At 39.4% G+C, this 26,475-nt stretch overlaps 1 protein-coding gene across 1 annotated transcript in view; it reads right to left on the reverse strand.

Moving 5' to 3' along the window:
* Nucleotides 1-4,292: 4,292 nt before the first annotated feature.
* LOC120441240 (cytosolic carboxypeptidase 4) overlaps nt 4,293-26,475 on the reverse strand; it is a 73,372-nt gene continuing 51,189 nt past the window's right edge. Inside the window, exons 8-21 of the mRNA XM_039615576.1 lie at nt 25,743-26,009; nt 24,635-24,718; nt 23,783-23,863; nt 23,428-23,576; nt 21,611-21,698; nt 20,652-20,784; nt 17,899-18,052; nt 10,234-10,414; nt 9,080-9,209; nt 8,093-8,224; nt 7,856-7,918; nt 7,343-7,456; nt 5,153-5,307; nt 4,293-4,952 (exon numbers count right to left, since the gene is read on the reverse strand). Of these exons, the coding sequence (XP_039471510.1) occupies nt 4,658-4,952; nt 5,153-5,307; nt 7,343-7,456; nt 7,856-7,918; nt 8,093-8,224; nt 9,080-9,209; nt 10,234-10,414; nt 17,899-18,052; nt 20,652-20,784; nt 21,611-21,698; nt 23,428-23,576; nt 23,783-23,863; nt 24,635-24,718; nt 25,743-26,009 (2,026 nt within the window). The 3' untranslated portion in view covers nt 4,293-4,657. The remainder of the gene's footprint in view (nt 4,953-5,152; nt 5,308-7,342; nt 7,457-7,855; nt 7,919-8,092; nt 8,225-9,079; nt 9,210-10,233; nt 10,415-17,898; nt 18,053-20,651; nt 20,785-21,610; nt 21,699-23,427; nt 23,577-23,782; nt 23,864-24,634; nt 24,719-25,742; nt 26,010-26,475) is intronic.

Genomic DNA, 26,475 nt, shown 5'->3' on the forward strand with positions numbered 1-26,475 from the left:
AAATTCATCAGCACTGAGTCGGAGGATCCAATTGGCCGTCTGTCAAGACAATGGACGATCCTCAACCCAAATTAAGGCCGTTACTGGTGCCGATTGCAGTCCCATAACCATCAGACAGCATCTGAGACTGAAAGGCTTCAAAAACAAAAAACGTCTTCACCACCACATGACAAAGGAGTCTACCACAGCCCGCTACTCTGGCTCATCACCTCCACTGATGCATCCAACCACTGCAGAGTGGAGAGACATCCACCCACATCGCTGTCAGCTCAACATCTTCTCCCCTTTCCAGGAGAGTCGGGCTGATGGCTCCAATATCATGCAAAACCATAATCAGGACTCAAGCCTCCTCTTTGCCCATCAAAAATACAGAACCTTTTGAATTGGAGATTATGTATCAGAATTTCAGGAGCAGGACCACGCCTCCAAACATGCTCCTTCCGGCTGTCATCTATATAGGTTCCCCCAGTTCTGCAAGCTGCTCATTCTCGTTTACGTGCCCCACCCTCCCTCCCTCCTTGTTCTCTATTCTTTAACTTCTTCATTTCTATTTAGTGCATGGGGATCTGCCAGGCCCGGGAGCCATCGCCAGTCCCCTTCGAAGCCTTCCCCAAACCGCAGCTCAATTCATGTCAAAGCATTTACTTTTACCTACTAAAACGCTGTCAAACCTAAAATGAGGACGTGGGCCCAGTTAGTGAAATAAAAAGTTGGTAAGTTTTGCTCTTTGCACTGGAGATGGGGACAGTAGGCAATGAGATGTCCTGTCTCATGGCAGAAAAAGAATTCCCAGCTGGGAGGAGGAACGGGGTTTAGGTCATAAAAGCCCAAACTTGGACACACTTCTTCTGCTTCCCCCACCTAACTTTGTCCATAACAAATAATTAAATTAAAAATCTCCCTGTAAACTTTTTGACCACTTCTGGCATTGCTGCTTATTCATCTCCTGCAAGCGCAGTTTTGACCACTTGTATTTTGCATCAGCAGTTTCACACTGGAGCTCAAATGGATGGATATCAGCTGATTTGGCTTCCTGTGGGTGATCCTCTTCTCACAATAAAATTCTAAAGTTCAAATTGTTTTGTCAAAGTGGAAAAGATCCAATGTGATTTAAAGGTGCAAAATGACTGGAGGCACAGAGTTAAAAATAGCAGGAGCACTCACAGCAGTACAACATGTACAGTATATACAGTACAATGTACACAAAGAGACCACCTTAAAGGGAAACTGAACACATTTAAATCAGGTAGTTTTTGCTTTCTATGAGCTGACTCAGAATATTTTGATCACACCTCATACACATACCTGTGCTTCAAACATTGTCAATGGAAGTTGAAAAAATTCTATTTAATTACTTCCTGTTTAATTTAAATTCACACACCTAGCTTCCCAGCTTGAATAGTGTTTGTTGTATTCCTTGTATGTTCTTTTTATTTTACCTTGTGCTGACTTCCAAGCTTCACATCTATAATCTTTGGAGTATTTTTGGATTTTGCCTTTCCCTAGCTTTGCTGAAGTTATTTGCTTGTTTGCTTTTACTTGGATGTCTACTTTTGGATTCAAGATATAGATTTGGGGGTTTTATTGTGTTCCCTGTGTGCTCTGTGTTTGGATCGTCCATCCATGGAATGCACAAACTGTATAAATGTATAAACTATATCATTTATTGTACACTTGCACAAATTTAGGCTAACAGGCTAACCTGCTGGGTAAAAAAAACTCATGTACTTTCAGAAATTTTAGATTCCATCAGCATAGGCTTGTTTTAGCAAAAAATATTGGGAAAAAATTCTTTCTGGAAAATGTTATTATTTATAATTTCATACATGACACTAGAGAGCAGCATTGTGCCCTTGTGGATTACAAATCAAGCTACAACTGCTGTAAAGGCAGCGTAGATGCAGTTCTGTGATAATATTAATATTAATGTTCTTCTGAATAAATGGGCCATCAGTCATCAGAGGTTCTTTAACCTTTTATGAGGTTTGTTTGTAATGAAACTTGAAAAGATAAAACATGGAGTTGTGTACAGGATGTGTTCCTGGCAGGATATTAATTGTAAAGCAAAAGCACTGATATTTATTCAGAAGCCAAATACCACCCCTTGCCTTACAGTTTACACATTTTAAGTCTATAACATACAGCATAATATTTGAACTTGACATTTTGGTGAGAACATTTTGGGAAACATGCTGAATTCTTTCCTCCAAGCAGGTTAAACCTATTCACCTGTTTTTGTTTTTTCTGCAAAGGTACAGAAGGACAAGAAGTGTGAGGAAAGATAAGTACCAGTCCCCAGTATTTCATGTAATTAATACAACTAAGTTGAAGTTTTACACAGCAACAATCAAGTTTGTTCCAGTTTGCTAATTACCTACTGATAATCAAAGTAGTGCCTACTGTTGTACAGACAGAAAAAAGCCAGTCATAAAATGATGCTGGAACACTAAACCAAGAATTTATCTGATGTTGTGAATATTAACTAAAAGGACTAACACAAATTATTTTCACCCAATGACAAAGACAGGCAAAATGCAGATCACTGTTATTCTAAAGTTTATAGTGTTTGCTGAAAGACTATGTGACACTGGTTAGCCTACAAGGACTTTTAGAAAGAAAATGCATTTTTGTTCACTGGTGATATGTTATCAGTATCATTAAGACTATGCTGATGACCTTTTACATACAAAAATATTCAATAAGAACTGGTTTTAATCCATCATTCATTGAAACTATGGTCATTTCATCTCATAACTGATTGAGTTATGAGATTCCTTTCCTGAAAATTTAGGTCTAAGAAAAATAGCCTTTAGTCTTTAAGTCATGGCTGTACTTGCCTATACAGGTCCTTCTCAAAAAATCAGCATATTGTGATAAAGTTCATTATTTTCTGCAATGTACATTAGACTTTCATATATTCTAGATCCATGACACACAACTGAAGTAGTTCAAGCCTTACATTGTTTTAATATTGATGATTTTGGCATACAGCTCATGAAAACCCAAAATTCCTATCTCAAAAAATTAGCATATCATGAAAAGGTTCTCTAAACAAGCTATTAACCTAATCATCTGAATCTACGAATTAACTCTAAACACCTGCAAAAGATTCCTGAGGCTTTTAAAAACTCCCAGCCTGGTTCATTACTCAAAACCGCAATCATGGGTAAGACTGCCGACCTGACTGCTGTCCAGAAGGCCATCATTGACACCCTCAAGCAAGAGGGTAAGACACAGAAAGAAATTTCTGAATGGATAGGCTGTTCCCAGAGTGCTGTATCAAGGCACCTCAGTGGGGAGTCTGTGGAAGGAAAAAGTGTGGCAGAAAACGCTGCACAACGAGAAGAGGTGACCGGACCCTGAGGAAGATTGTGGAGAAGGACCGATTCCAGACCTTGGGGGACCTGCGGAAGCAGTGGACTGAGTCTGGAGTAGAAACATCCAGAGCCACCGTGTACAGGCGTGTGCAGGAAACGGGCTACAGGTGCCGCATTCCCCAGGTCAAGCCACTTTTGAACCAGAAACAGCGGCAGAAGCGCCTGACCTGGGCTACAGAGAAGCAGCACTGGACTGTTGCTCAGTGGTCCAAAGTACTTTTTTCGGATGAAAGCAACTTTTGCATGTCATTCGAAATCAAGGTGCCAGAGTCTGGAGGAAGACTGGGAGAGGAAATGCCAAAATGCCTGAAGTCCAGTGTCAAGTACCCACAGTCAGTGATGGTCTGGGGTGCCATGTCAGCTGCTGGTGTTGGTCCACTGTGTTTTATCAAGGGCAGGGTCAATGCAGCTAGCTATCAGGAGATTTTGGAGCACTTCATGCTTCCATCTGCTGAAAAGCTTTATGGAGATGAAGATTTCATTTTTCAGCACGACCTGGCGCATGCTCACAGTGCCAAAACCACTGGTAAATGGTTTACTGACCATGGTATTACTGTGCTCAATTGGCCTGCCAACTCTCCTGACCTGAACCCCATAGAGAATCTGTGGGATATTGTGAAGAGAAAGTTGAGAGACGCAAGACCCAACACTCTGGATGAGCTTAAGGCCGCTATCGAAGCATCCTGGGCCTCCATAACACCTCAGCAGTGCCACAGGCTGATTGCCTCCATGCCACACCGCATTGAAGCAGTCATTTCTGCAAAAGGATTCCCGACCAAGTATTGAGTGCATAACTGAACATGATTATTTGAAGGTTGACTTTTTTTGTATTCAAAACACTTTTCTTTTATTGGTCGGATGTAATATGCTAATTTTTTGAGACAGGAATTTTGGGTTTTCATGAGCTGTATGCCAAAATCATCAATATTAAAACAATGAAAGGCTTGAACTACTTCAGTTGTGTGTCATGGATCTAAAATATATGACAGTCTGATGTTTATCAGTACATTGCAGAAAATAATGAACTTTATCACAATATGCTAATTTTTTGGGAAGGACCTGTACATGTTTATGTTAAAGTCTGTTATGAAGTATTGATCATCATTGATCACATGCCTGGTATTTTCAGTCTTTAGTAATACATTCTAGTTAAGCTGGTTTTGAATTACATCCAGAACAGTCTGCTGTGTTTAAAGGACTACAGCTCATATTAGCTGATGCTCTCGTTACTATCATTAAGAAATTCAATTATTAAAAACAAACTTTTAACTTGTGATTTATCATTTTGCAATGCTCAAACCATTACGCAAGTCTCTTCTCTCACTAGGTGTATCAACGGATGGCTGCCAGGTTTGTGGAGGAAACAGTTGGTTCTTTATGCTTGACTGCTGAGACTGACTGATGCTGTCTTGCTGATGTTTTTGAGCACTGTGCTCTTTGTCATCCTCATCATCATCATCAACACGGGCCATGCTGCTGTCAATGTCTGAATCCAAATCACTGCCTTTAAGTGTGGGACAGCCACCAGAGTACTCGATCTCCTCAGCACACGGAGGCTCATCATCTTCAAAACAGCTGCATGAAAGAAGAAAGAATTGCTATGTTAAGTCTCGTTCACTAAAAACACCAAAGTAAGTTTTATGTAAAACACTGTGTAAACACACAGCTTGCTTGCTTTCTAAACATCCTTATTATAGCTCTGGATTCCATAGCCATTACATGTGGATATTTACTGGAAAACCCACGTTATAAGCCGCCCTAGAACGGTAGCTTACTTGTGAGACTTGTGGTCCAGCATGTTGTGATCCAGGTCAATATGGTTGATGAGTTTCCTGCTGTATAGAATCCTTGTGTCTTTGGTTACAGACAACAGACTGTGGCAGAACTTCAACCCCATTTCCTGGTGCTCCTGGGTTCCTGTCTGCAGCCCCTGTAACAACACACACAGGCACACACACAGACACACTCCCCTCCTGAGCCAAGTTAAGTATATTATACAGGCTGAAAATTTCTGCACACTGCCCAATGAGAGACATTTGTTAGGAACACGCTACTGGACTTTTGACAAACCCAATCCAAATAAAAGCTAGGATGCTGTGTAAAAGGGAAACAAAAATTTCATAAAAGCGTATTTTATTCACAATAGAGCATAGAGAATATCTTAAATGCTTAAACTGAGACATTTTACTATTTAATTAAAAATGCTAACTCTTTTTTTAATTTGATGGCCCAACATTCCTCAAAAGTGCCCTTTTGAGGCACAGCAGGAGGAACATTTTACATCAAATTGGAATAACTGACAAGAAGTCAGTAACATAATAGGACATAAAAAGAGCATCTTAGTCAGGCAAAGTTTCTCTGAAGCAAAGCTTATGTTCAATAAGGAAGATCTGTAATCCTATCCTGGGTTTTCAGCTACTAGCTATTCTTTACATTACATTTGTTTTATCATGCTGTCAAACTCAATTCTTACATCACTGCTCTAGCCCAGTCATCTTTTGTCCACCTTTTCTGAGAAAATCAGCTTCGTCTATGCACATTTTTAAATCTCAGTGCTCTTCTGTGGATGTGTGGGGTGGGTGCTTTCTCATCACTGGTGGGATTCTGTTCTGCTATGATGGGTCATTTGAGTCTAATCACCAAATATTTTAACAGAATTGTACAACTTGCATATCTGGAAAGGCTCCAGAAGATTAGCAACAGGTGCTTTTTCGGGGAAGTCCTTGCATGACTCAGCAAGACAACGCTAAACCTCATACTGTGGCAACAGCATTGCTCACTAACAGCAGATGATCTGGACTAGCCTGCCTGCAGTCCAGCCTGGTTTTATCCATTTGAAAACATTTGGAGCATCATATAATAAAAAACACAACAAAGAAGTCAGGGCTGTTGAGCAGCTCGAATCCTCTATCAGACAAGAACGGGGCATCCAAAAGTCCAGCAGCTGCTCTCCTCAGTTCATAGACTTTTATGGCCTGTTGTTAAAAGAAGAGGGCATGCTACCCAGTGCTGCTAAACATGCTAAACATCTCAATCTTTGGGAAATGACCATCTTTATGAAATTTGCATATCATTACATTCTGTTTGTCTAAAACATCAAGAACAAAACAAAGTTGCATACAAGTGTGAACCTTCATATCAGTAATGCAATCCAATGACAGTGCTCCCATAAAGACCTGTCAATTATTAATTAATTAATATGTGCATCCAGCCTTTACATTATTGCTATCGTGCGGCAGCAGTCAGCTATTGTCCCTGAAAACATATTTCAATCTCATAACAAAGTCTAGTTGTCTCTCTCTCTCTGAGGGTGTGTCCATCACCCATTAACAATTACTGAAGCTGGGCAAGCTGAGAGATCAGCAGCTTGTTTCTAGTGGTTTGCACAGTCGCATTGTGAATAAACCCCTGGTCTGTAGTGGTAAACAGAGGAAAGCAGCGTGCGAAGGAAAGTTGGTTTTCTTTGGCTGCTCTGAGATCTGTTACAATCTGGGTTTTGTAGAGAAATACACCTAGCATTAGCAAGTAGATGAGATTCAGTGATTTAGCATCGCAACAGATTTTCCTTCTGCTAACCACCCTTGTTCAACATGTGTCATGTAGAGAAGATGGTGTTTGGTGGTGTGACAATAAAAAAGAGGGGCTGGCAGTTCTGACCGTGTCTGGTCTAATAAATCAGGCAAGTTGAGCAGAGACACAAAGTATTCTATGCAGGCTGACAGCGACACACTTTACCCACTGAGGTATTATTGGCACAGCATGGTCAGAATCTCCTTATCAACACCAACCCTGCAACTCTGGAGCTCTACAGAGCTACAGTTATAAAACTGCTTTAAACTGGTCACATAGTTACTCCCTGTACACCTGACACCAAATGAATGGTAAAAAGTGCCAAAGTGCACAGTAGCATTCTATATTTCTATTAGAGTACCCTGATTCACCCAATCTCATACACACACACACACCTTGTATATTCCCTGGTTGCAGCCATTGTAAGTATTCTCCATAGTATAACTTCTCAGAACTCCCATTTCCCTCCAGACAACCACTCTGGCTGTAGCAGAGCGAGACTTCTCTACCTGACAGGTTAAAATCAGAATTAAGGGTAGGTAAGAGAATATGGCCCATATAATAATAAGAATAATGAATATAACTATTCACACATTAACAAATATAAACACTACACGACAATAACAGTGATAGTGGTGTTGATGAGGTAGGATACATGAAGATGGCTGAGATAATGCTTTATTTAACCTGCTGTCCCAGGCAGAGATATATATTTTATACAACTGACAGTGTTAATAATGAAGTAGTTAACAGTGATAACAAGTACAATTTTGCTTGCAATACTGAGAAGGATAACAATATGAATTAATTAGTAGTTGTATTTAGTTGTGCTGACAACTACGCTGTGGATTTATTATATGCAGTGATTTAATTATTATTAATATTATTATTAGTATTGTAACTTTTACCAAAAAGTTGCAGCTGTTGAAAGAAAAGGTCGGTGCGATACGATCCAAGGTCTTTGGAATGGTCTAGAAAAGCGATGAGAATGATAAAGACAGCGAGAGAGAGAGAGAGAGAGAGGAACAAAACATTTTATCTGGTTTCTCTGGTTTCAAAATTTGAAATACTGCTGCTGGTGAACTAGTAGAACAAAAACAGAAACCCCTATGGCCTGCTTGGCTTTGTGTGTGTGCTATTCTTACCCTATATCCAGGATCCTCTTTCAATCCTACAGTGTCAACTGCAGAGCCAGATTGCCAGAGAGTCTCCTTAATGCTGCAGCCGTACAGGAACACATTCTTTTTTCTAGAGTGCCCATGGTAGTCACAGAAAACCTAGTAAATATGAGCAAAGAAAGAGCTTATGCATTTGGACAATAAAATATTTTGATTTGTGATTTTGCCTCTGAAACCAAATAGTGCATTTTAAATCAAACAATTAATGTGTGATTAAAGTACAGACTTGTGGCTTTAATTTCACTGTTTAGATATTACAGCCATTTTTAAAACGAGGCTCTAAAGCAATTTAATTTCATGACTTCATGGTTAGGTGAGGCCTGTTTGCTAATTATTACATAATAAATTAAGCAGATGACAGATTGAAATTGATTCCAAGTGTCAGTTTGGCTTGTGGTAGCTGGAAGTGTAAACAAAAAGAGACGCGAGTGGAACAAAATGAATTTCCAACTTGTGGTCTTTATTATGAACAACCCTCTAAAAGTAACTGGCCCAGGTATTTGGAATAATCCAAGTCTGGCGTTAACAAAATGAAAAACAAAATCTCCACATAAACCAACATCAAACCAAAAGAAAAAGAAGAAGTAAACAAGCAAGCTTTGATAAGCTCTTCATAAGACTTCCTGTTTGTTTTTTTTAACACATGCTCCAAAGCCTTGGTACAGCATCACTACCTAATACTTAAACAAAAAATTCAGAATTTACAAGACAAGAACTGAAAGGCTGCGAATACTTACATACATTTTTTTTTGTATGGTACATTTTACAATGCATTTTTGATTGTATTTTTTTTTTTGTATTTTTAATAAAGCTCTGTGAATAATTTTTGGATGTAATGTATGCAGATTAACTAATGTGTGAAAGTGTGTCAAACATGCTGGACAGATATTTAGCAAAACCAAAGAGCTTAACATTTCAAAAAGAATACATTACAAAACAGCATGTGTATCTCACCACTGGAGTCCGTCCTATAATGTTGAGGTAGTAGAGAAAGCCTTTGGTGTGGTAGATGGTTGGACTCAGAAGAGGGTCTGGTTTACTCCACTGACGATTCAGATCTTTGCTGTTCAGGTCACAGCGATTTCTGGGGAGACCAACAAAAAAACAAATACTTGCACTGTAATTCATTTTAAAGAACCAGGTATGAGGGTAAATCTATGATATATACCAAATACTGTAACGTAATGTTAACATTCCTTCCACCATGTTTGACAGATGATGTGATGTTTTAGATTATTAGCTGTTTCTCTCCTCCTCCTTACTTTCTGGCACAAGTTCATCTGGGGATCTGCTGTTCATGGGTTGTTTTTTTTTTTTTTTTTGCTGTATTTACTTCCATAAATGCATCCCTTGATTGTAGACTTTGTAGGCTGACCATGATTTGGTTATCTCCTAGCCAAAGTAAAGACGTTATTATTTCTGACCAATTTTTTGTTTACCTCCTTCACTCCTTGCTTCATTTCTTTGGTCCTCATTGTGAAATGAGTTTTGAGTCTCTGAAAATTAAGGTTTGTGTATAGAGATTGATATATTTCTTGAACAGTTAATGCCATACTTTTCTTAAATCCTTTGAATTAAAGCTGATAGTGTGGGCTTTTCAGTTGCATCAGAACTGTTTGTACACCACCACAGTGGATTTCAGAGGTAAAATTATGAGAATGTTTAAACTGTCAGTAACCCGTAAAGCACAAAAATGACAAAAAACTATATCAACAGTGAATGTTATTGTAATATTGTAGGAGTTAAACTAGCATATGCTGTCATCTTGACCATGTCTAAATGCCTAAATATACTGCACTGCTGCCATGTGATTGACTCTTTAGATGTGTTAATGAGCAACTAAGTGTACCTATAATGAAGTGGCCAGTGAGTGTATATCCCATTTTATACATTCTTATCAGTATTGAATACTTATCATCAGCTTTTTATTACCAATCTTTGAAACACTGTAGCTCCAAAAGCATGAACACCTGCAGCATTTCATTATTAAGAAGCCTACTGTAAATGCAGTCAGAGGCCATTATTTTCCGGACATGTTTCAAGTAAAGTAAAAGTGTATATTATGTAATTTTTTAACCATTCCAACAATGTTCCTGCTTCTCACTCACGTGCCATTGATGACTCCATCTGGGTTGAGCATGGGGATGACCTTAAAGACGAAGGCCTCCCTGAGACTCTGGGCCAGCAGGTCATTGCTGCACAGAAACTCCAAGGTGCCCTTCATCACCCAGCTGGCATTGGACTCACCAGGATGCACACGGCTGGTCAGTACAATATAGGGGCGATTACCTAGGAAAATTATTATCACACAATTATCAGTTTGTCTAATGATATAACATATTGAATAAGGAATTTAATTTCTAGAGTTCAAGCATCTTCCCCTGGGTGTAGCCTGTATGAGGTCTGGCCAATAGCATTGCCTTGTTCTTTCTGCTTCTGACAATCTATCACCCTCTTTCTGTAACCAGCTCCTGGGTCTCGTTTCAAGTATTTTTATAAAGTATAATGTATTGAAGCAGATTAGAAAAATGCTATGTAACAAGGCATGTTAATGGCTCACATCTAAAACCAACTAATAATGATCTGTTGTCTATCAGGATAACATAGTTATCCAGATGAGATTTTTAATTTAACAAAATCTTTAGCTTTAGTTTCTGTCAAAGATGGTGAGACCCAGAAGCCAATTACAACTGCTGCGCTACAGTCGTAATTAACATACAGTTAACAAGCTGAGTGTCTGTGACTTTAATGTGAAAGATCTACAAAGAGCAAGCAAACAGATCTATGAAGTTAACAGTGCAACTGGTGCTTGTGTTTTGCTTTTCTACTCTTAAGTACTCAAAGTATGTTTTTTCCTCCAAGAAGGAATTAGAGTCTAGAGGTGAGAGTATGGGCTATGACTGGTAAAGTGAGAAAGGTGGCTGATATGAGATGGAGTGAAGGAAGTTGTATGCTGAGTCAAAGAAGACCAGATAGAGGGGGAACTGAAGGTGGAGTCCAACTGTTGGTTGGAAGATAGGAAGAGAAATGGTGCAGGGTGGGTTTTGATCATCAATTTTTGAAATCGATTCTAGCTTGAATTACGCTATATTGATTCATTAAAATCCTGGATCGATTTTTAAATATAAATTTAGTTTGCCCAAAACGCCAGAATCTCAGGTTAAACCTCACAAAATACAAAGCGCGGACCCGCTGACGCATCAGAATCTGTGAGATGGCGGCTTTCTCACCCGACGACACGGACACGCCGTTGGGGCTGAAAGCTGACAGCTCACGGATGTTATTAAAATTGATTGTGTTATTAAAATTGAGGGAGGATATGTGACATGAGACAACGGATGGCAGCACAGCACACCCAGCAAAGCCACATCAATGGCCCCACCAACTGTGGCCTATGCTACATCCAGCTGCAGGGTGATGAAGAGCAGACCTGTGTCAACTGCAACCCAGGGCAATGCCGCACCATAAGCCAGCACCCATCATCACCGCCGCAAAGGCTAGTCCACCCAGACTGGACATCCAGACGTGGGCCAACCCACCCCATGTGGTGGAACAACCAAGAACCAACCAGAATGGGCATTCCTGGGAACTAGGGCCCCAGACCTGGACCTACCCCACATCTCAAGACTGCAAGACAGCACCTGCACCCACCCCAGCCACCCATCTCCACCAGCAATCGAGGCAGACACACCAATGCCCCAAAACACCAACAGACCCTGCAGGAGACTGTCAGACTTCAACTGACCCCGAGTCCACCACCAGCCACTTGCAAGACACACAGGGAGATGTGACTACAGTCGACCAACCCCAACTAAGCAATGGAATTGATCAGTGGAGATCAGAGAGAAATAAATTAATTCAATTAGGTTTTTAAAGAGGCATGCATTTTCTACAAATGAATGGGATCTAGAAGTACATTTCTACATTGAGTAATACACAAACATTTTTTTTTTTATTCATGAAGATAATTAATGTTACCCAATTGTAGTGGTGTGGTGGAGGTGTTCTGAAATTTACAAATTTACAATTTAGGGGCACAAATGTCAATTTACCCCAGTTAGCAGAGTAGTCTGATATGGATGTGATTTTAGCTTTGAGTGTAATTGTCTTCAGAAGAGAGTGTGATCCCAAGGAAAGTAATACATCATCAGCATATAGGCTTATCATCTTGAGATCACTTGTCCTGACAGACGCATTTGGAGAGGTGTATAGTGTTTTGGTCCAATTTATACGGTGGCCCTGAGAGACCAAACGGACTGCAACTTAATAAAACACCAGCAATAAGAAAAACGCTGCAAAAGCACACAAAAAACAACAGAAATAGGAAAAACGAAAACGGAAATAGGAAAAAAGACAACAGAAATAGAAAAAACGGAAACGGAAATAGGACAAAACAGATTTCCAAACGCACAAGGGAAGTGTTTCTGGGGAGACAATAACCCGACGGACCAGTTGCAGGAACCAATACATGCTCGGTAAGTGTGTTTTAGTCTCATGATTCATATTATACTGATGACGGCTTTTTAGGCTAATAGTTAGGCTAACACACTTGCCTCTCATCTTTTCTTTCCTCACAAAACCGAAAGAGCCTCCACTTCTTTTAAGTGTCTCCCAGCGCAATTCTTAGCATATTTTGATATGAAGCAATAACCTATTACATTAATTAGTCTGTGTGTATTATTGGCTGAGTTTCTATAAAACCTGTTTGATCTGGATGTATTATGAATGGAGTGATTTTTTCTAGTCTTCTAGCAAGGGTTTTGCATTATTATTTTAAGTATTTAAGTATTTTAAGGTCTACATTTATGAGTGAAATTGAGAGTGTGATCATTCTGAATTTGAGTTACCATTCTAAAAAAGTAGGTGCTAGTGTAGGCCAAAATTTTTTGTAAAGCTCTGCTGGAAACCCATTTGGACCTGGGGCTTTATTGTTTGGGAGATACTGTAGGACTTTGTGAAATTTTAGATATTGAAAAAGGTAAATACAGAGTCACAGTCTGTCAATCATTTACTTTTGGTAGATTTATATATTTAAGAAATTCTTCTATGGCAGCGTCATATGGATCAATCTGTGAGGATCATAAACACTGATAGTGATAGAATGTATGTGAGTGTCTGTAATGTGTGTGTGTGTGTGTGTGTGTATGTGTGCTGTATGTTTATGTAGTAAATTGCAGCACTGAATGCAAACGAGATGTATAAAGTACAGGAAGGGAAAAGAAAAGTAATATAAAACAGTGCAGCTACCAAAGAACCATTCCAGTGACCTAAAATCAACCACGATAACAAGACGGAAAAAAAAGGAAAAGAAACAGGCTATGCTGATTAGAGTGGCATTAATTCTTCTATGTAGAGATGTCTTTTATTAAGAAAGGAGAGTGAAAAAAGAGAATCAGAGAAAGGTGTTTGTGTAGATATAGATCACATTACTCAGTACAGGCATTGTGTTGTTTTCTTGTCAGAATAAAGCTGCCCATTGATGTACAGTTTATCAACCACAATGACAGCTCAGGAGCCTCCTTGGATTAACTTTTTTTTTGGATGGGGAAAAGGACCTTGCGTCGCTCCAGGATCTCTTTAGGAAACAGGTCATTCATGCTGAAGTCTGTTCCTTTTAGCTCTCAGCCATGGCTCTCCGCCAGCTCTTCCTGTTTAAAATATTTAAACCCAGACTACAATCGTCATTCTCTCAGTGAGGGGTTTGACCAACTCTGTGAGGGCAGCGTTTTTGACAGCGAGGGTTTCTACCTGCTGTTAGCTGACCTCCACCGACTCACGTAGTGCATGAAAATCTTTATGCAGGATTTCCAGCATGGCCAGGCATGTGTCCAGACTGGATAGTTTTTTGTCTATGGACGCCAGAATGTCCAACATGTCACTGTTTTGTGAGGAAGCTGTTTCCGGTCAGTCTTTAGGTCGGCTTCATTTCAAGGACGTTCCATTGCCGCTGGAGTGAGTTGGTGCCTTGGTACCTGGTTTCCCCATTACAAAGCACTGGAAACACTCATCAGTATACTATGGCAAACTGTCCAGGTCTTCTTTGCGGTCCTCCAGAGTGGTGAAATTGATTGGGATGTAAATACAATTCCTATTTTTGTAAAGCTGTCAGGGAATAGACTGGCAGAGAAAATTAATGATTGAAATGTTTTCACTTAGTGGCGCATCATGTTCAGTGCTGCCAAGATTCTCGGATTTCATGTTATTAGAGCATAGCTGTCTTCACTTGCCTGTTTCACGTACCTGTCACTCATTGCCAGCGTTTTTGGATACGGGTCATATGTGCCAAAGAATCAGCAGGAATACCATAGGGGCAAAATACCAACTACTAGCAGATAGAGCAGTCACCTGAGACCGCAAGACCAGACTGACCAACCTGTGCACCACCAAGAATGCTAGAACAAAGATGATGTGAGCTGTAGTGACTACAAAAAATGAGCTATGCCATAAAGATATGGCCAAGACTTGTTGAAGCTAAGCTAAAAAGAGGTGACAATTAGTGAGCAGCATTATGGCACTACAGATGCAATGTTTGCTTTGAGAGTGAACTAAAATCAAGGTCAGAAGCCAGAGGAATTAGAAGTACTGTGCTGAACCATCACGATTGTGTTTAGGTCTGATGACTGTGGAAGCCAGGCAATCTGGTGCAGCACTCCATCACTCTCCTTCTTGTTCAAAAAGCTCCTACACAGCCTGGAGGTGTGTGTTGGGGTCACTGCCCTGAGTCGCTGCAGGATGCTGTGGTTCTCCCACACCATCACACCTCCTCCTCCTCCATGCTTCACAGCAGGAACCATGAATGTAGAGCCCACCTGTTCACCTTTTTTGCATCACACAAAGACACGACCAGTGGCACCAAAAGATCTCAAATTTGGACTCATCAGACCAAAGCACGGATTTCCACTGGTCTGATGTCCATTCCTTGTGTTTCTTGGCCCAAACAAATATCTTCTGCTTGTTGCTTTTTCTTAGTAGCAGTTTCTTAGCAGTTTTCCAGACTGACTGACTTTAAGTTCTTAAAGTAATGATGGACTGTTGTTTCTCTTTACTTAGCTGACTGGTTCATGCCATAATATGAATTCTAACAGTTGTCAAATAGGGCTGTCAGCTGTGTACCAATCTGACTTCTGCACAACACAACTGATGGTCCCAACCCCATTAAGAAGGCAAGAAATTCCACAAATGAATGCTGAAAAGGCACAGCTGTGAATTAAAAACCATTTCAGGTGACGACATCATGGAGCTCATTGAAAGAAGAGAAGGGTGTGCAGCGCTGTCAACAAAGCAAAGGGTGGCTACTTTCAGGAATCTAACATATCATATTTAGAGTTATTTATCCTTTTTTTGTTTGCTACATAATTCCATATATCTTCGCCGGTTCGAGCCCCGACTCGGACAGTCTCGGTCATTGTGTCCTTGGGCAAGACACTTCACCCGTTGCCTACTGGTGGTGGTCAGAGGGCCCGGTGGCGCCAGTGTCAGGCAGCCTTGCCTCTGTCAGTGCGCCCCAGGGTGGCTGTGGCTCCAACGTAGCTTGTCATCACCAGTGTGTGAATGTGTGCGTGAATGGGTGAATGACTGGATATTGTAGAATTATAGGGATTATTTTACATAACCATCATCTTGTCATTGCATTAATTATCATTTCATCCAAGCATTTATTGAAGCTGCTGGCATTATGTTATAATTTATATTATAGGGGTTATCATAATCAAATATTAACATGTTTATTACAGGTGCAGTTATAACTACTTTAAAATGATTGAGTTAAATATATGTATCATAACTCATATGCTGAGTATATTGGTACAGTAAAATAGTAGCTGAGCAAAGGCCTGAATGTATTCAGCTTCTTGTGGTATTTGAGTTTGCCTAGTTACAGGTGACGGAAGGATGTCCAGTCCATGGTGACCTCAAAGGCCTTAGGTCATCACTATATTCGGAAGAGTATGCCACAAGGAGGAACCTCTATGTTGCAGTTAATTCTTAAAATACATGAATGTTCTGTACATGCAAATTATGTGCTTGTAAACGCAAGAAGGGGCGTTACAATACCCTGATGTTATAAAAGCAATCTAGAGTGTATTTTGGGCAGAGATGTACAACTGCTTTGCAGTTTGCACCTCTCCACGCTGCGTGCATTCATTAAAATCAATTGTTTGAACGGCCTTTTCTGGACTATCATTGTTTTACTCTCATCCTCAATTTCGGACCCGTAACAATATGTAAAGCGCTTTGGGGTCCTTAGGGACTAGTAAAGGCGCTATATAAATACAGGACATTTACATATATTTGATGTCTTCAGTTTGTATCTACAATGTAGAAAGTAGTAAAAAAAAAGAAAAAAAACATTAATTAAGAATGTGTGTCCAAACTTTTGGCTAGTAGTGTAGCTGTCTCTATTCATGAAGCCAGATGAGACACATCAATTAAACTGCAGGAATGTCTTAAAGACATAAAAACCTGGATGATACAATACCCTAGGAACATGTGATTCCTAGGGTATTTCAAAGTAGAATGGGAGGCAGAGCCTTGAGCTTTCAGCCCCCACTTTTATGTAATCAGCTCCCAGTTTGGATTCAGACCTCTCTACTTTCAAGACTAGACTTAAAACTTTCCTTTGGTTACAGTTCAGTCTAGATCAGGTGAGTGTGAATTCTCTCTTAGTTACACTGCAGTAAGAGTGTTTCTTCTTTACTCACCTCTTTTTACTCTCCATGTCTTCATACATCACTCTGCATTTAATGATTAATTGATCTCTGGCTCTCTTTTACAGTGCTTTTTCTTTCTTTTATTTGTTCTGTCCATCTCCCCTCACTCCCAACTGGTCGTGGCAGATGACTGCCCCTTCCTGAGCCTGGATCTGCTGGAGGTTTCTCACTGTTTAAATTGAGTTTTTCTTTCCCACTGTTGCCAAAGTGCTTTCTCATAGGAGTTAGTCTGACTGTTTGGGCTTTGTCTTTATTATTCTAGGATCTTTACAATATAAAGTGCCTTGAAGTGACTTTTGTGGTTTGGCGCTACATAAATACAATTTAATTGAAGAAGACATTTGGTGATTCTTCTGGTTTCATCAGTAGGTGACCTCCACTGGAGCAGTTTGCAGCAAAGTATGAAGCAGCAGTAATGAGAATTATCACTTATAAGTCTGAGGCAATGACTCTCTGCTGTAAAAAGTCAGAATGCCTACTCTGCACATCTATGGGCAATTTAGAGTCACCAATTAATCCACTAACTGCGTGTTTTTGGGAGGAAGGCGGAGTACCTGGAGAGAACCCAGACAGATACAGGGAGAACGTTCAAACTCTACACAGAGGGCCCAAAGGTGCTCCAATATTTTCTCATGTAGAGAAGCATGACAGTATGCATATGCATCTCATATTATAACTCTGACTCTAACAACTGAAAATAACAACATTTCCTAGTGCACACATAACTATAGTGATAATTATATGTGAAAACATGTAAACATTTCTCCACACATCCAGCGTTGGTGAGTGAGGTTGACTGACTTTACTTACATGTATTTAACTTTAAACACAACTGCAACTGCGAATTCCTGAACACAACCTTGAAAAATGTGTTCACCATGAAATTTAAAAATCTGTTATGAATGTGTGACTGGGTGAATGACACTTGTAATAGGAAGTTATTTGAGTGCTCAAATTGAATAGAAAGGTCCAATATAAGTACCAGTCCCTCTACCATTCCAATGTGGCTGTGTAAATACCCAAGTACCCCTGGCACGAGTAGTTCCTGGACTAAGCACTACTTACGCAACTGGTGCAGGTCTTTCCACCTTCTGCTGACTGGACAGGCAGTGATGGTAACTATTGGACAGGAGTTTCCAGCCAAAGTGCTACAAAGAGTCTGCTGCTTGAAAAACACCTTGGCCGGATCCACTGATTTCTGCAGTATTTTCAAGTGAGCCTGACAAAAACAACAAATATATACTTAGGTCCATAATTATTTATAAAACAGATATATTTCTCTTGTAATTTTGCCTCTGTACACCACCAGAGCAGAGCTGAAGTCAAACAATCAAGATGTTTTTGAAATTCAGACTTTCAGATTTAATTTAAGGAGTTTAACAAAAGCATTACCTTAACTACTTAAGAATTACAGCTAATTTGTACAGTGAGGGAAAATAATTATTTGATATTTGATTGGTGATATGTTTTGGTTCATGTCATGCTGAAAGACCCATCCACAACTCATCTTCAGTGTTCTGGCTGAGGGAATGAGGTTCTCGTCTACAATTTTATGATACATGACCTTGGACCCAGAAAAACTGTCCCAAAGCATAATATTTCCACCACCATGACTGACTGTGTTCTTTGGGTCTGCATTTTGTTTCCTCCAAACACAGCACAGCTCAACTTGGTCATATCCTGCATCAGTTTTGATGGATCATGTCATTCATATCATGCCTGGTGAAAGAACTGTATAAATTACTCTGTATTTAATGTTTCACGTTTGTTTCCTCCACAGACTAATGGTCAAGTTGAGGGTTTGAATAGGGTTAAAATGGAGCTCAGGTGGAGACAAAGTTAGAGAGAAAAGGCTGAGATGATCAGGACACGTGCAGAGGAGAACTAGTAAATATATATACTGGATAAAACATGCTGAAAATGGAGCTGCCAGACTGGAAGATTTATGTAGTGAAGAATATGCAGAGAGTTGGTCTGACAGAGAAGGATACTATGATAGGATGAGATGGGGGCAGATGATCTGCTGTGGTGACCCCTAAACGGAGCAGCTGAAAGAAGAGATTTTGTATTGACTAGCCTGCTTGTGACATCTGAGATGGCAACGCATGATCTAAAATATAAAGAAAACAAGAGACAAAGATTTTTCTGGTAATAAAACAGTTCTTAGTAGCCATCATATCTGTCTTTGTAATATAAAATATTGCCATATTGTTCAGGTTATAGTTAAAATAGCAGAGATGGATTCACATTTGAAATTATTTAACTGTGCCATCTGCATGGCTTGATGCAGCTTTTCTCAATATGTGTATCTATATCTGTACACAAAGATTAGAGTAAGATACATACAGTCCAGATAGCAATTATCAACAAATTCCACAAGGAAGGTGAGCTACTATTGAAAAGACTGGCATTTTAAAGCTTATCGGCCAAAGGTTGACTGGAGGTGGAAAGTGTGCTGTGAAAGGATGCACAAGCAACAGGGATGACTGCAGCCTTGAACTGTCTATTAAAGAGCTTCCCGAGAAGTGGACTGAAGCTGGTGTGAGAGTATCAAGAGCCATCATGAACAGAAATCTGCTGGACAGGGACAGCAAATGTCACAATATCAAGAAACTCTTGAGCCAGAGAAAGAACTCGACTGTTGTCTTTTCAGATGAAAGTAAAACTTGCATTTCATTTAGAAATCAAGGCCCTAGAGTCTGGAGGAAGCACGGACAGACACAGGATCCAAAAGGTTTGAAGCCCAGTGTGACGTTTCTGCAGTTTAAGGTGATTTAAGGTGCCATGTCATCGGCTGGTTTTGGTGCTGCTTTGGTCCTCTGTTTTATCAAGTCATTGTAGGAGATCTTAAGGCACTACAAGAGTCCATCAGGTGACAGACTTGGATGGATGTCTTGATGCATTCTCAATCATCCAGGAAAGTAAATCTCCAAAAGTTGAATCTGTTCATCTGGACGTAGCGTTTTGTGGGAGAAACGTTTCGTCACTCATCCAAGTGACTTCTTCAGTCTCAGCTGACTGCAGGTTTCCCCAAACCTTATAAACAGTACATTTGCATAATGACTGGAACTAGCCCACTGAAGGAACAATGGGCTGTGAGGTCAGTTCCTTAATCATAATTATGCAAATTCCCATGACCATTGATCAACAATCACTGACCAAAACCCACTGATCAAAGAACACTGATCAATGGCCATGAGTACCATTCACAGAGAGTTGGGGAATGGCTGCAATCACAGCGTTGTAAGATGGCGAAAGATGTACCCTTAGGCCCCCTCCTCGATTCAGAGATGGTCTTTCCCTTTTCACGTAAATGGCCTCCTTGACTCCGCGCTCAAACCTGAAGAAGTCACTTGGATGAGTGACGAAACGTTTCTCCCACAAAACGCTACGTCCAGATGAACAGATTCAACTTTTGGAGACTTGGATGGATATTCAGGCTTTACTTTGAGTGATGTGAGTGATATGTTATAATCATCAAAATCAAACAATCAAACAAAAAAAGGTGTTGAAATATTTCTTTGTGATAACATGTCACTTTTATTATTTAATTTTCATGAACTTAATTAGATTCTTGTTTTTTACACTATATATGTCACACTTTTACATATGCTAGTATATAGAAGTGTGAATTATACTGTATTATTTAACTGAGACTTGTATGGTTTGCAACTCATCATAGTTTGTTTACATTTTTACACAGCTTCACAACTTTACTTGTGATTGGGTTATAAACATTCTACAAAAACATTAAGTTTAAACTCTGACCAAAGTAAATAAACAGGATTATTATATGAAAAGGAAAAATTAAAAAATACCATCAGAACAGAGTATGTGTAGGGATAATGGTAGGCCAGGTAGCAGACATCCTCACTGTGTTTGAAGGTGATGGTAAAGGTCAGGGTGTAAAAGGTAGTTCTCCTTCTGCCCTGTGCTGGACAAAAGTTGTTTCTGTTGGAGAAAATTGAGAAAAAAAAATGTTTTGTTATATGTAGACTATCTAAATTAGGGAAATTGATACAACATAGAATAGTATTTTGTGAGGTAATGCCGTAGTACACGTACAAAAATATCATGTTTTTCTCCAGTCCACCAGATGGAGCTATTGACTGTTTTTCTAGTGAGGTCAGTGTGACTGAAGCTTGTAAAACAGAGATGGAGGTATGAGAGGAATTCTTCTGTGTTTAAAGAAAACATGTGGCGTTATTTTGGATTTTTAACATGACAAGATAAATGTAATGAATGGATTTTGGAAAGACTGCTGCTTCCAAGTAAAACTGTACAATGGTGCAGCGGTTGGGACTGCTGTGTCAAAGCAAAAAGATCCTGTGTTTGAATCCAGTCTTGGGCCTTTCTGTGCAGAGTTTACATCTTTGCTCTGGGCACTCTGGCTTGCTCCCAAAGACCTGCATGGTAGGTTAAGTGCTGCTTCTAGATTGAGAGTGAATGGTTGTCTGTTTGGATGGATAGGTCTCTGGTGATTGCTACTGCCAACATCTGTTTTAAACAGCAGAAATCAACTGTCATTCAGAGTTAGTCTCAGTGGGGGGGGGTTTAATTAATGAACTTCTACATTTGAAGTCTCTCTTGGAGAATCACACACACAGTTCTGTGCTTGAGCTATGACTAATTTACACAAGTTTCAAACCTGTGTGTCTTTTTGCCCCTTATTAAATGTTTTTCAACCTGCCTTCAGCCGCCTGCTAAAGCTACTCTCCAACACTTGGATTTTCAACATCTCTCTAATTAATGAAAAAAATTTAAAATGTTTTCATACCTGAAATAACAAATTTCCGTTCCAGTTCGGATCCAGTGTGGTCTACCTTCCAGGGCTTCTTTTACTGAGTACAGGACCGGCTGCATTCCTGCAGTACACACACACACACACACACAAGCAAATATGAAATATGTATGTATGTATGTATGTATGGTGGTGTATTGGAGCAGAAAGCTACAGTCTTTGATGTCACATCCTCTACAGAGACTCCGTAAGTTTTAGGCTATTTTAATTTATCTTTCCAAACTTTATTCTCAGTTCAGTGTGAACCTCTGGATATTGTAATTGTTTGCTGAAATATAACCTTAGGCTCAGCCACTGCTCTACTACCAATTAAAAAGAAACCTGTAAAGGTGAAATCAAACCACTTAAAATTTGCCACATTTTCCCATTTTACATGCAACTTGCTAAGCTGTACCTTACCAGCAATAATGAAACCCAGCTGTAAAGTCACAGGAGTATAAACCATGTACTGCACTGTCACGGGAATGACAGTGTGTTCATTTTGTGTTGCAGAAAATTTATAAATGCTTTTATACTTGATTCTAATCTGCTGCTGAGTCTTTGATTATGCTGGAAACACAGAACACACAGCAAGAATACCTGTTTAACCAATCACAATATTCTCACTGTGATCTGATTTATCAGGCTGTGGGACAGGAAGCATTAATGTTTCCATGCTTTAATGTTTTCACAGCTCTAATGTGCATCTGTCAACTTAAAAAACAAACAGCAGCCAGGAGAGTTCACTCAGAAACAAAATCATTCACTGCATTTTCAAATCTTTATTTTTATTATTTGTGTGTTAATCCCAAGATTAATGACTTTCTGCAGCATTGATCTCTTTTCTCATTTGCATCAGTGTTAAGTTTTACTGTTATATATTTATGGCTTTTTACTTTTATCATCTGATGAGCACCCACTGGAGGAAGCAGCATATTTCACATGGAAGGTGAACTCTTTTTACAGATGCATGCCTTTAGTATCTGATAGAGTAAACCAACACAATACACAATTTTGCCAATTGTGTATTGTGTGTGTGTGTGTGTGTGTGTGTGTGTGTGTGGGGGGTATTTTTCAAATTGTGTAAGGGTACCAATAAATTAGTCCATGTCACACACTGAACCTGATGCACAAAAACCAGTGTAACAGAGAAAACTGATAACTGCTGTAAAAATCTCTCTGATCTTTTTGCATTTTTGCTAATGCAAAAAAAACCCCAGCTAGGTCAAAAGCCTCTGTGGAGACAGACTAGTAAACCAAACCTGTTGTTTCATTCTGTAATCGCTGTGTATGGAATATTCTGATTAGTGTTTTTATCTAATGGGCCCTTTCTAGTGTGACACAGTGGTCCAGCGGTTAGCACTGCCTGCTCACATCAAGAAGTTCCTGGGTTCAAATTCACTGGTCAGTGGGTGACTTTTAGTGTATAGTTTCATGATCTCCCCATGGGTTCTCCCTCAGTGTTCCAGCTTCCTCCCACAGTTTAAGAACATGCACACTGGGTAAAATGGTGATACTAAATCAGTTGTGATTGTTAATGACTCTCTCTCCAGCATGTTCTTTCAGCTTCATGGTTGCATAATCATGCAGTGTGGAAAGTTGCAGTCATGGTTAAATGCACATTAGTTTTGTTGTCACACATGAAATGAAATGATGCCACAGAGTGTGTATTTTCTCCACAAACACCTGTGCGCCTATTTGGAGAGTAAATAAGTACCATGTCACATCACTGATTTGTGTATAAAGCAATAATGATAATAGTGACAAATTAAGTTTATAAATGAGGGAACACACACGCACAAAAACCACCTCACCATAGTTGAACTGGCTGTTGCTCTTCTCACAGTTGATGACATTAAAACGGTATGGGACATCAGCTGTCATGTTACTAACTTCAAAGTAAAACCACTGGGTATGCTGGGAAGAGTTAACATCTGGATTCAATATGAGGTCATATTCATATCTAGAAGAGAAGAGAGGACACTGTTGTTTTGTGCTGCATCTGCATTAAAAGTTAACTATGATTTATTTTCTCAATAATTAGTAATAATGAAATATAAGCTGAGGTCTCCTAAACTTACTTTTTGACCTTGTGGTAATTGTGTGTGTGTGTGTGTGTGTGTGTGTGTGTGTGTGTGTGTGTGTGTGTGTGTGTGTGTCTCAACATACCTGCGGACCTGAACAGCCTTTCTCAGATTCCCAGATTCAAACTTGGAAAAAAACCTCAAAGAATCAGACTGAAACTGAAGACTGACAGACGGAGAAACAAAGAGAGACACAGACGGTCTTTAGGACACACACCACCCTGTTCCTATTTGAACACACACATATCTATCTGTCTGTCGCTTGCTGTGATTTTTACAAAAAAGCAAGAAGAGACTATGTCACACCCCCTCCAAAAAAAAAATTTAATTAAATTAAAATTAATGGTTGCCTTTTCTAGACCTGCAACAGACTGACAACCTTACCAAGCTTGTACCCCGCCTTCCTCCTTCTCCTGACCCTGAATTGAATCAGGGTGGCTTGAAAATGGCTTGATGCATAGATAAAAATAAAGTTTCTTTTAGTCTTTCCCAAGACAAATTGTACTAGATTCAAACATCACTCACACTCTCTTATGAGTGGTGAAGGAATTCTCTTAGAACAAAAGCAACAAATACTATAAAACAACACATAAAACTGTATTACTGTCAAATTTAACATTTACAAGTACCAAAATAGAAGTATTTATTTTCCTGAAAAATGCTCCCCATCAGCATTACATTGATCAGTATTACTGCTGAGGATGTTTATGGTTCGACAAACCTTCATATTCAATAAAATCATAGGGTTTGCAGAGGCTGTGCTGTGAGGACCACAACAGCTTTTAATCAGCTCAGAAACACACGTCTACATGTTGATTTAAGGTTTAAGGTTTTAATCTTTCAAGCTCAAATCGTCAACCAAGGTCTGTCCCGGGAAAACAACCAATTAAAGAAAGAATGGAGATGGGGAGCAGGGGGTGAGGGGAGGGTAACTTACTTGCTATCTTCGAGGTCAAAGACAACATGGTTAATGATGTCATCAGTTTTCAGAAAACGCTGAATATCTTCAAACACTTTCTGTCTAATAAACACACAAGCATAGTCAAGCATCAAATATTCGAATTACAGTCCTTGAAATATGTTTAAAAAACCTAGCCTTTATATTTACAGCAGCAGTAAATATCTGAGTCACTATTAAATACTTATTGCTTAAATACTTATATACCTCTTGCTGTGATCGCTATACTTCCTCTTTAGGCTGTAACATCAAGTCAGTCTCTCTGTTCTTTTCTTCTTACAAAAGTTTTTGGTCAGTTTATTCAGTCTGTTAGTGTCACCAGCTGTGATGGTGTAATGGGTAAAGCTAATCAAGTACAAAAGCAAAAAAAAAAAAAAAAATACAAAAGCAATCCAAAATTTCCCCTGCTGCCACCTCTTTCTGTGATTGGACATAGGTGTTTCACATCATTACACCAGGTGTTATTATGTTACATGCTAATAGTTTGCTGTTATCCAGTACTAAAACCCTGTTTTCTCTTTTGCTGCTTTTCTGGGATTATGGACTTCACTCTGAGTAGTAGGCCTACGATTAGTGCAATGTGAAGAAAAACCACTAGCAGACTTGTAAAACTTGACTTTAGAAATATTGCAAAATGAAAAGTACCAATCTTACCTTCAAATAAATGACAATAAGCAAAAAAGTCAACATCATCAGGTGATAAAAACATGAAAAATACTAAATATAATAATAATAAAAAGAGAAATAATAAAAGAAATATTAATAAGTTTAGCTGCCATATTGGCCCCTTAAACTGATATCAAAATGATATTAACCAGGTTCCCATATTTTGTTAGAATGATATCACCTGAAGTGCTTTAATACTGTGCCTTATATTAATCTCATATTGCCATATAATCATATAGTGTAGTATTACACTTTCAACATGAGTACCTGTTAGAACATACCATATTAGGAATACAGTTAGTGGTAAACATGTAGCCATCTGGAGTGAACTCTCCAGTCTTTTCAGTATAAAAATGTTTAGAGGTCTAACTTTCTACGTACCTGTTACATGAACTACATTATTATTGCATGTATCTAATACCTCTGTATGTTGGGTTTGCGTGGGGCCATGGGTTGATGTCCTGGTGGTGGAAGATGACCCCAGAAATCAGGAAAGGCCAGGATGCTAAACTCTGGAATGGATTTGGTTTTGGAAGCTAGGGCACAATACAGCTTGGGATCATGGTGGGGAATACCAGCTCCGTGCCGCTCCAGTAACCTGTCTATTATGGTATGATGATAAAATTCTTCTGTTCCATCTCCTTCATTATCTTGCTCATCTTCTCTCTGACATGGGGAGGCTTCTCCCCTAAAATTAAAAAGGAATGAGGTCAGACTCCTAAGATGATAAATCAAAAGCAACAGCAAAGTCAGAAAGATTTAAATTCTTCCAGTGATGCACACGGAGTTAGTCGCCGAACACCAGAAACCAAACCAAACCAAACCAAATAAAAGTTCGGCTGACGGGACTAGGGTGGTAGTACTGCTGGAAGAAGAATAATGATGTAGCCCATGAGGTAAAACCAGATCCTCTACTAATTGGAAGGTTGTTCCCTGTCTGCTCCAGTCTGCATCCCAAATATCCACGCGCAAGATACTAACCCCAAGCTACTCAAGTTGCAATTCCATTAGAGTATGTGAATGTTAAATAGAAAGCACTTCCGTAGAAAAAATGAAGGTGTGAATGGATGAATTAGGCGAGTTGGATTCGTGCATCATGTCAATAAATGCCAGAGTTCTGGCCTTGAATCTGCCTCATGCCTCTTGTCAGTTTG

Source organism: Oreochromis aureus, linkage group 7 (genome assembly GCF_013358895.1).
Source record: "Oreochromis aureus strain Israel breed Guangdong linkage group 7, ZZ_aureus, whole genome shotgun sequence".
Classification (NCBI taxonomy): domain Eukaryota; kingdom Metazoa; phylum Chordata; class Actinopteri; order Cichliformes; family Cichlidae; genus Oreochromis; species Oreochromis aureus.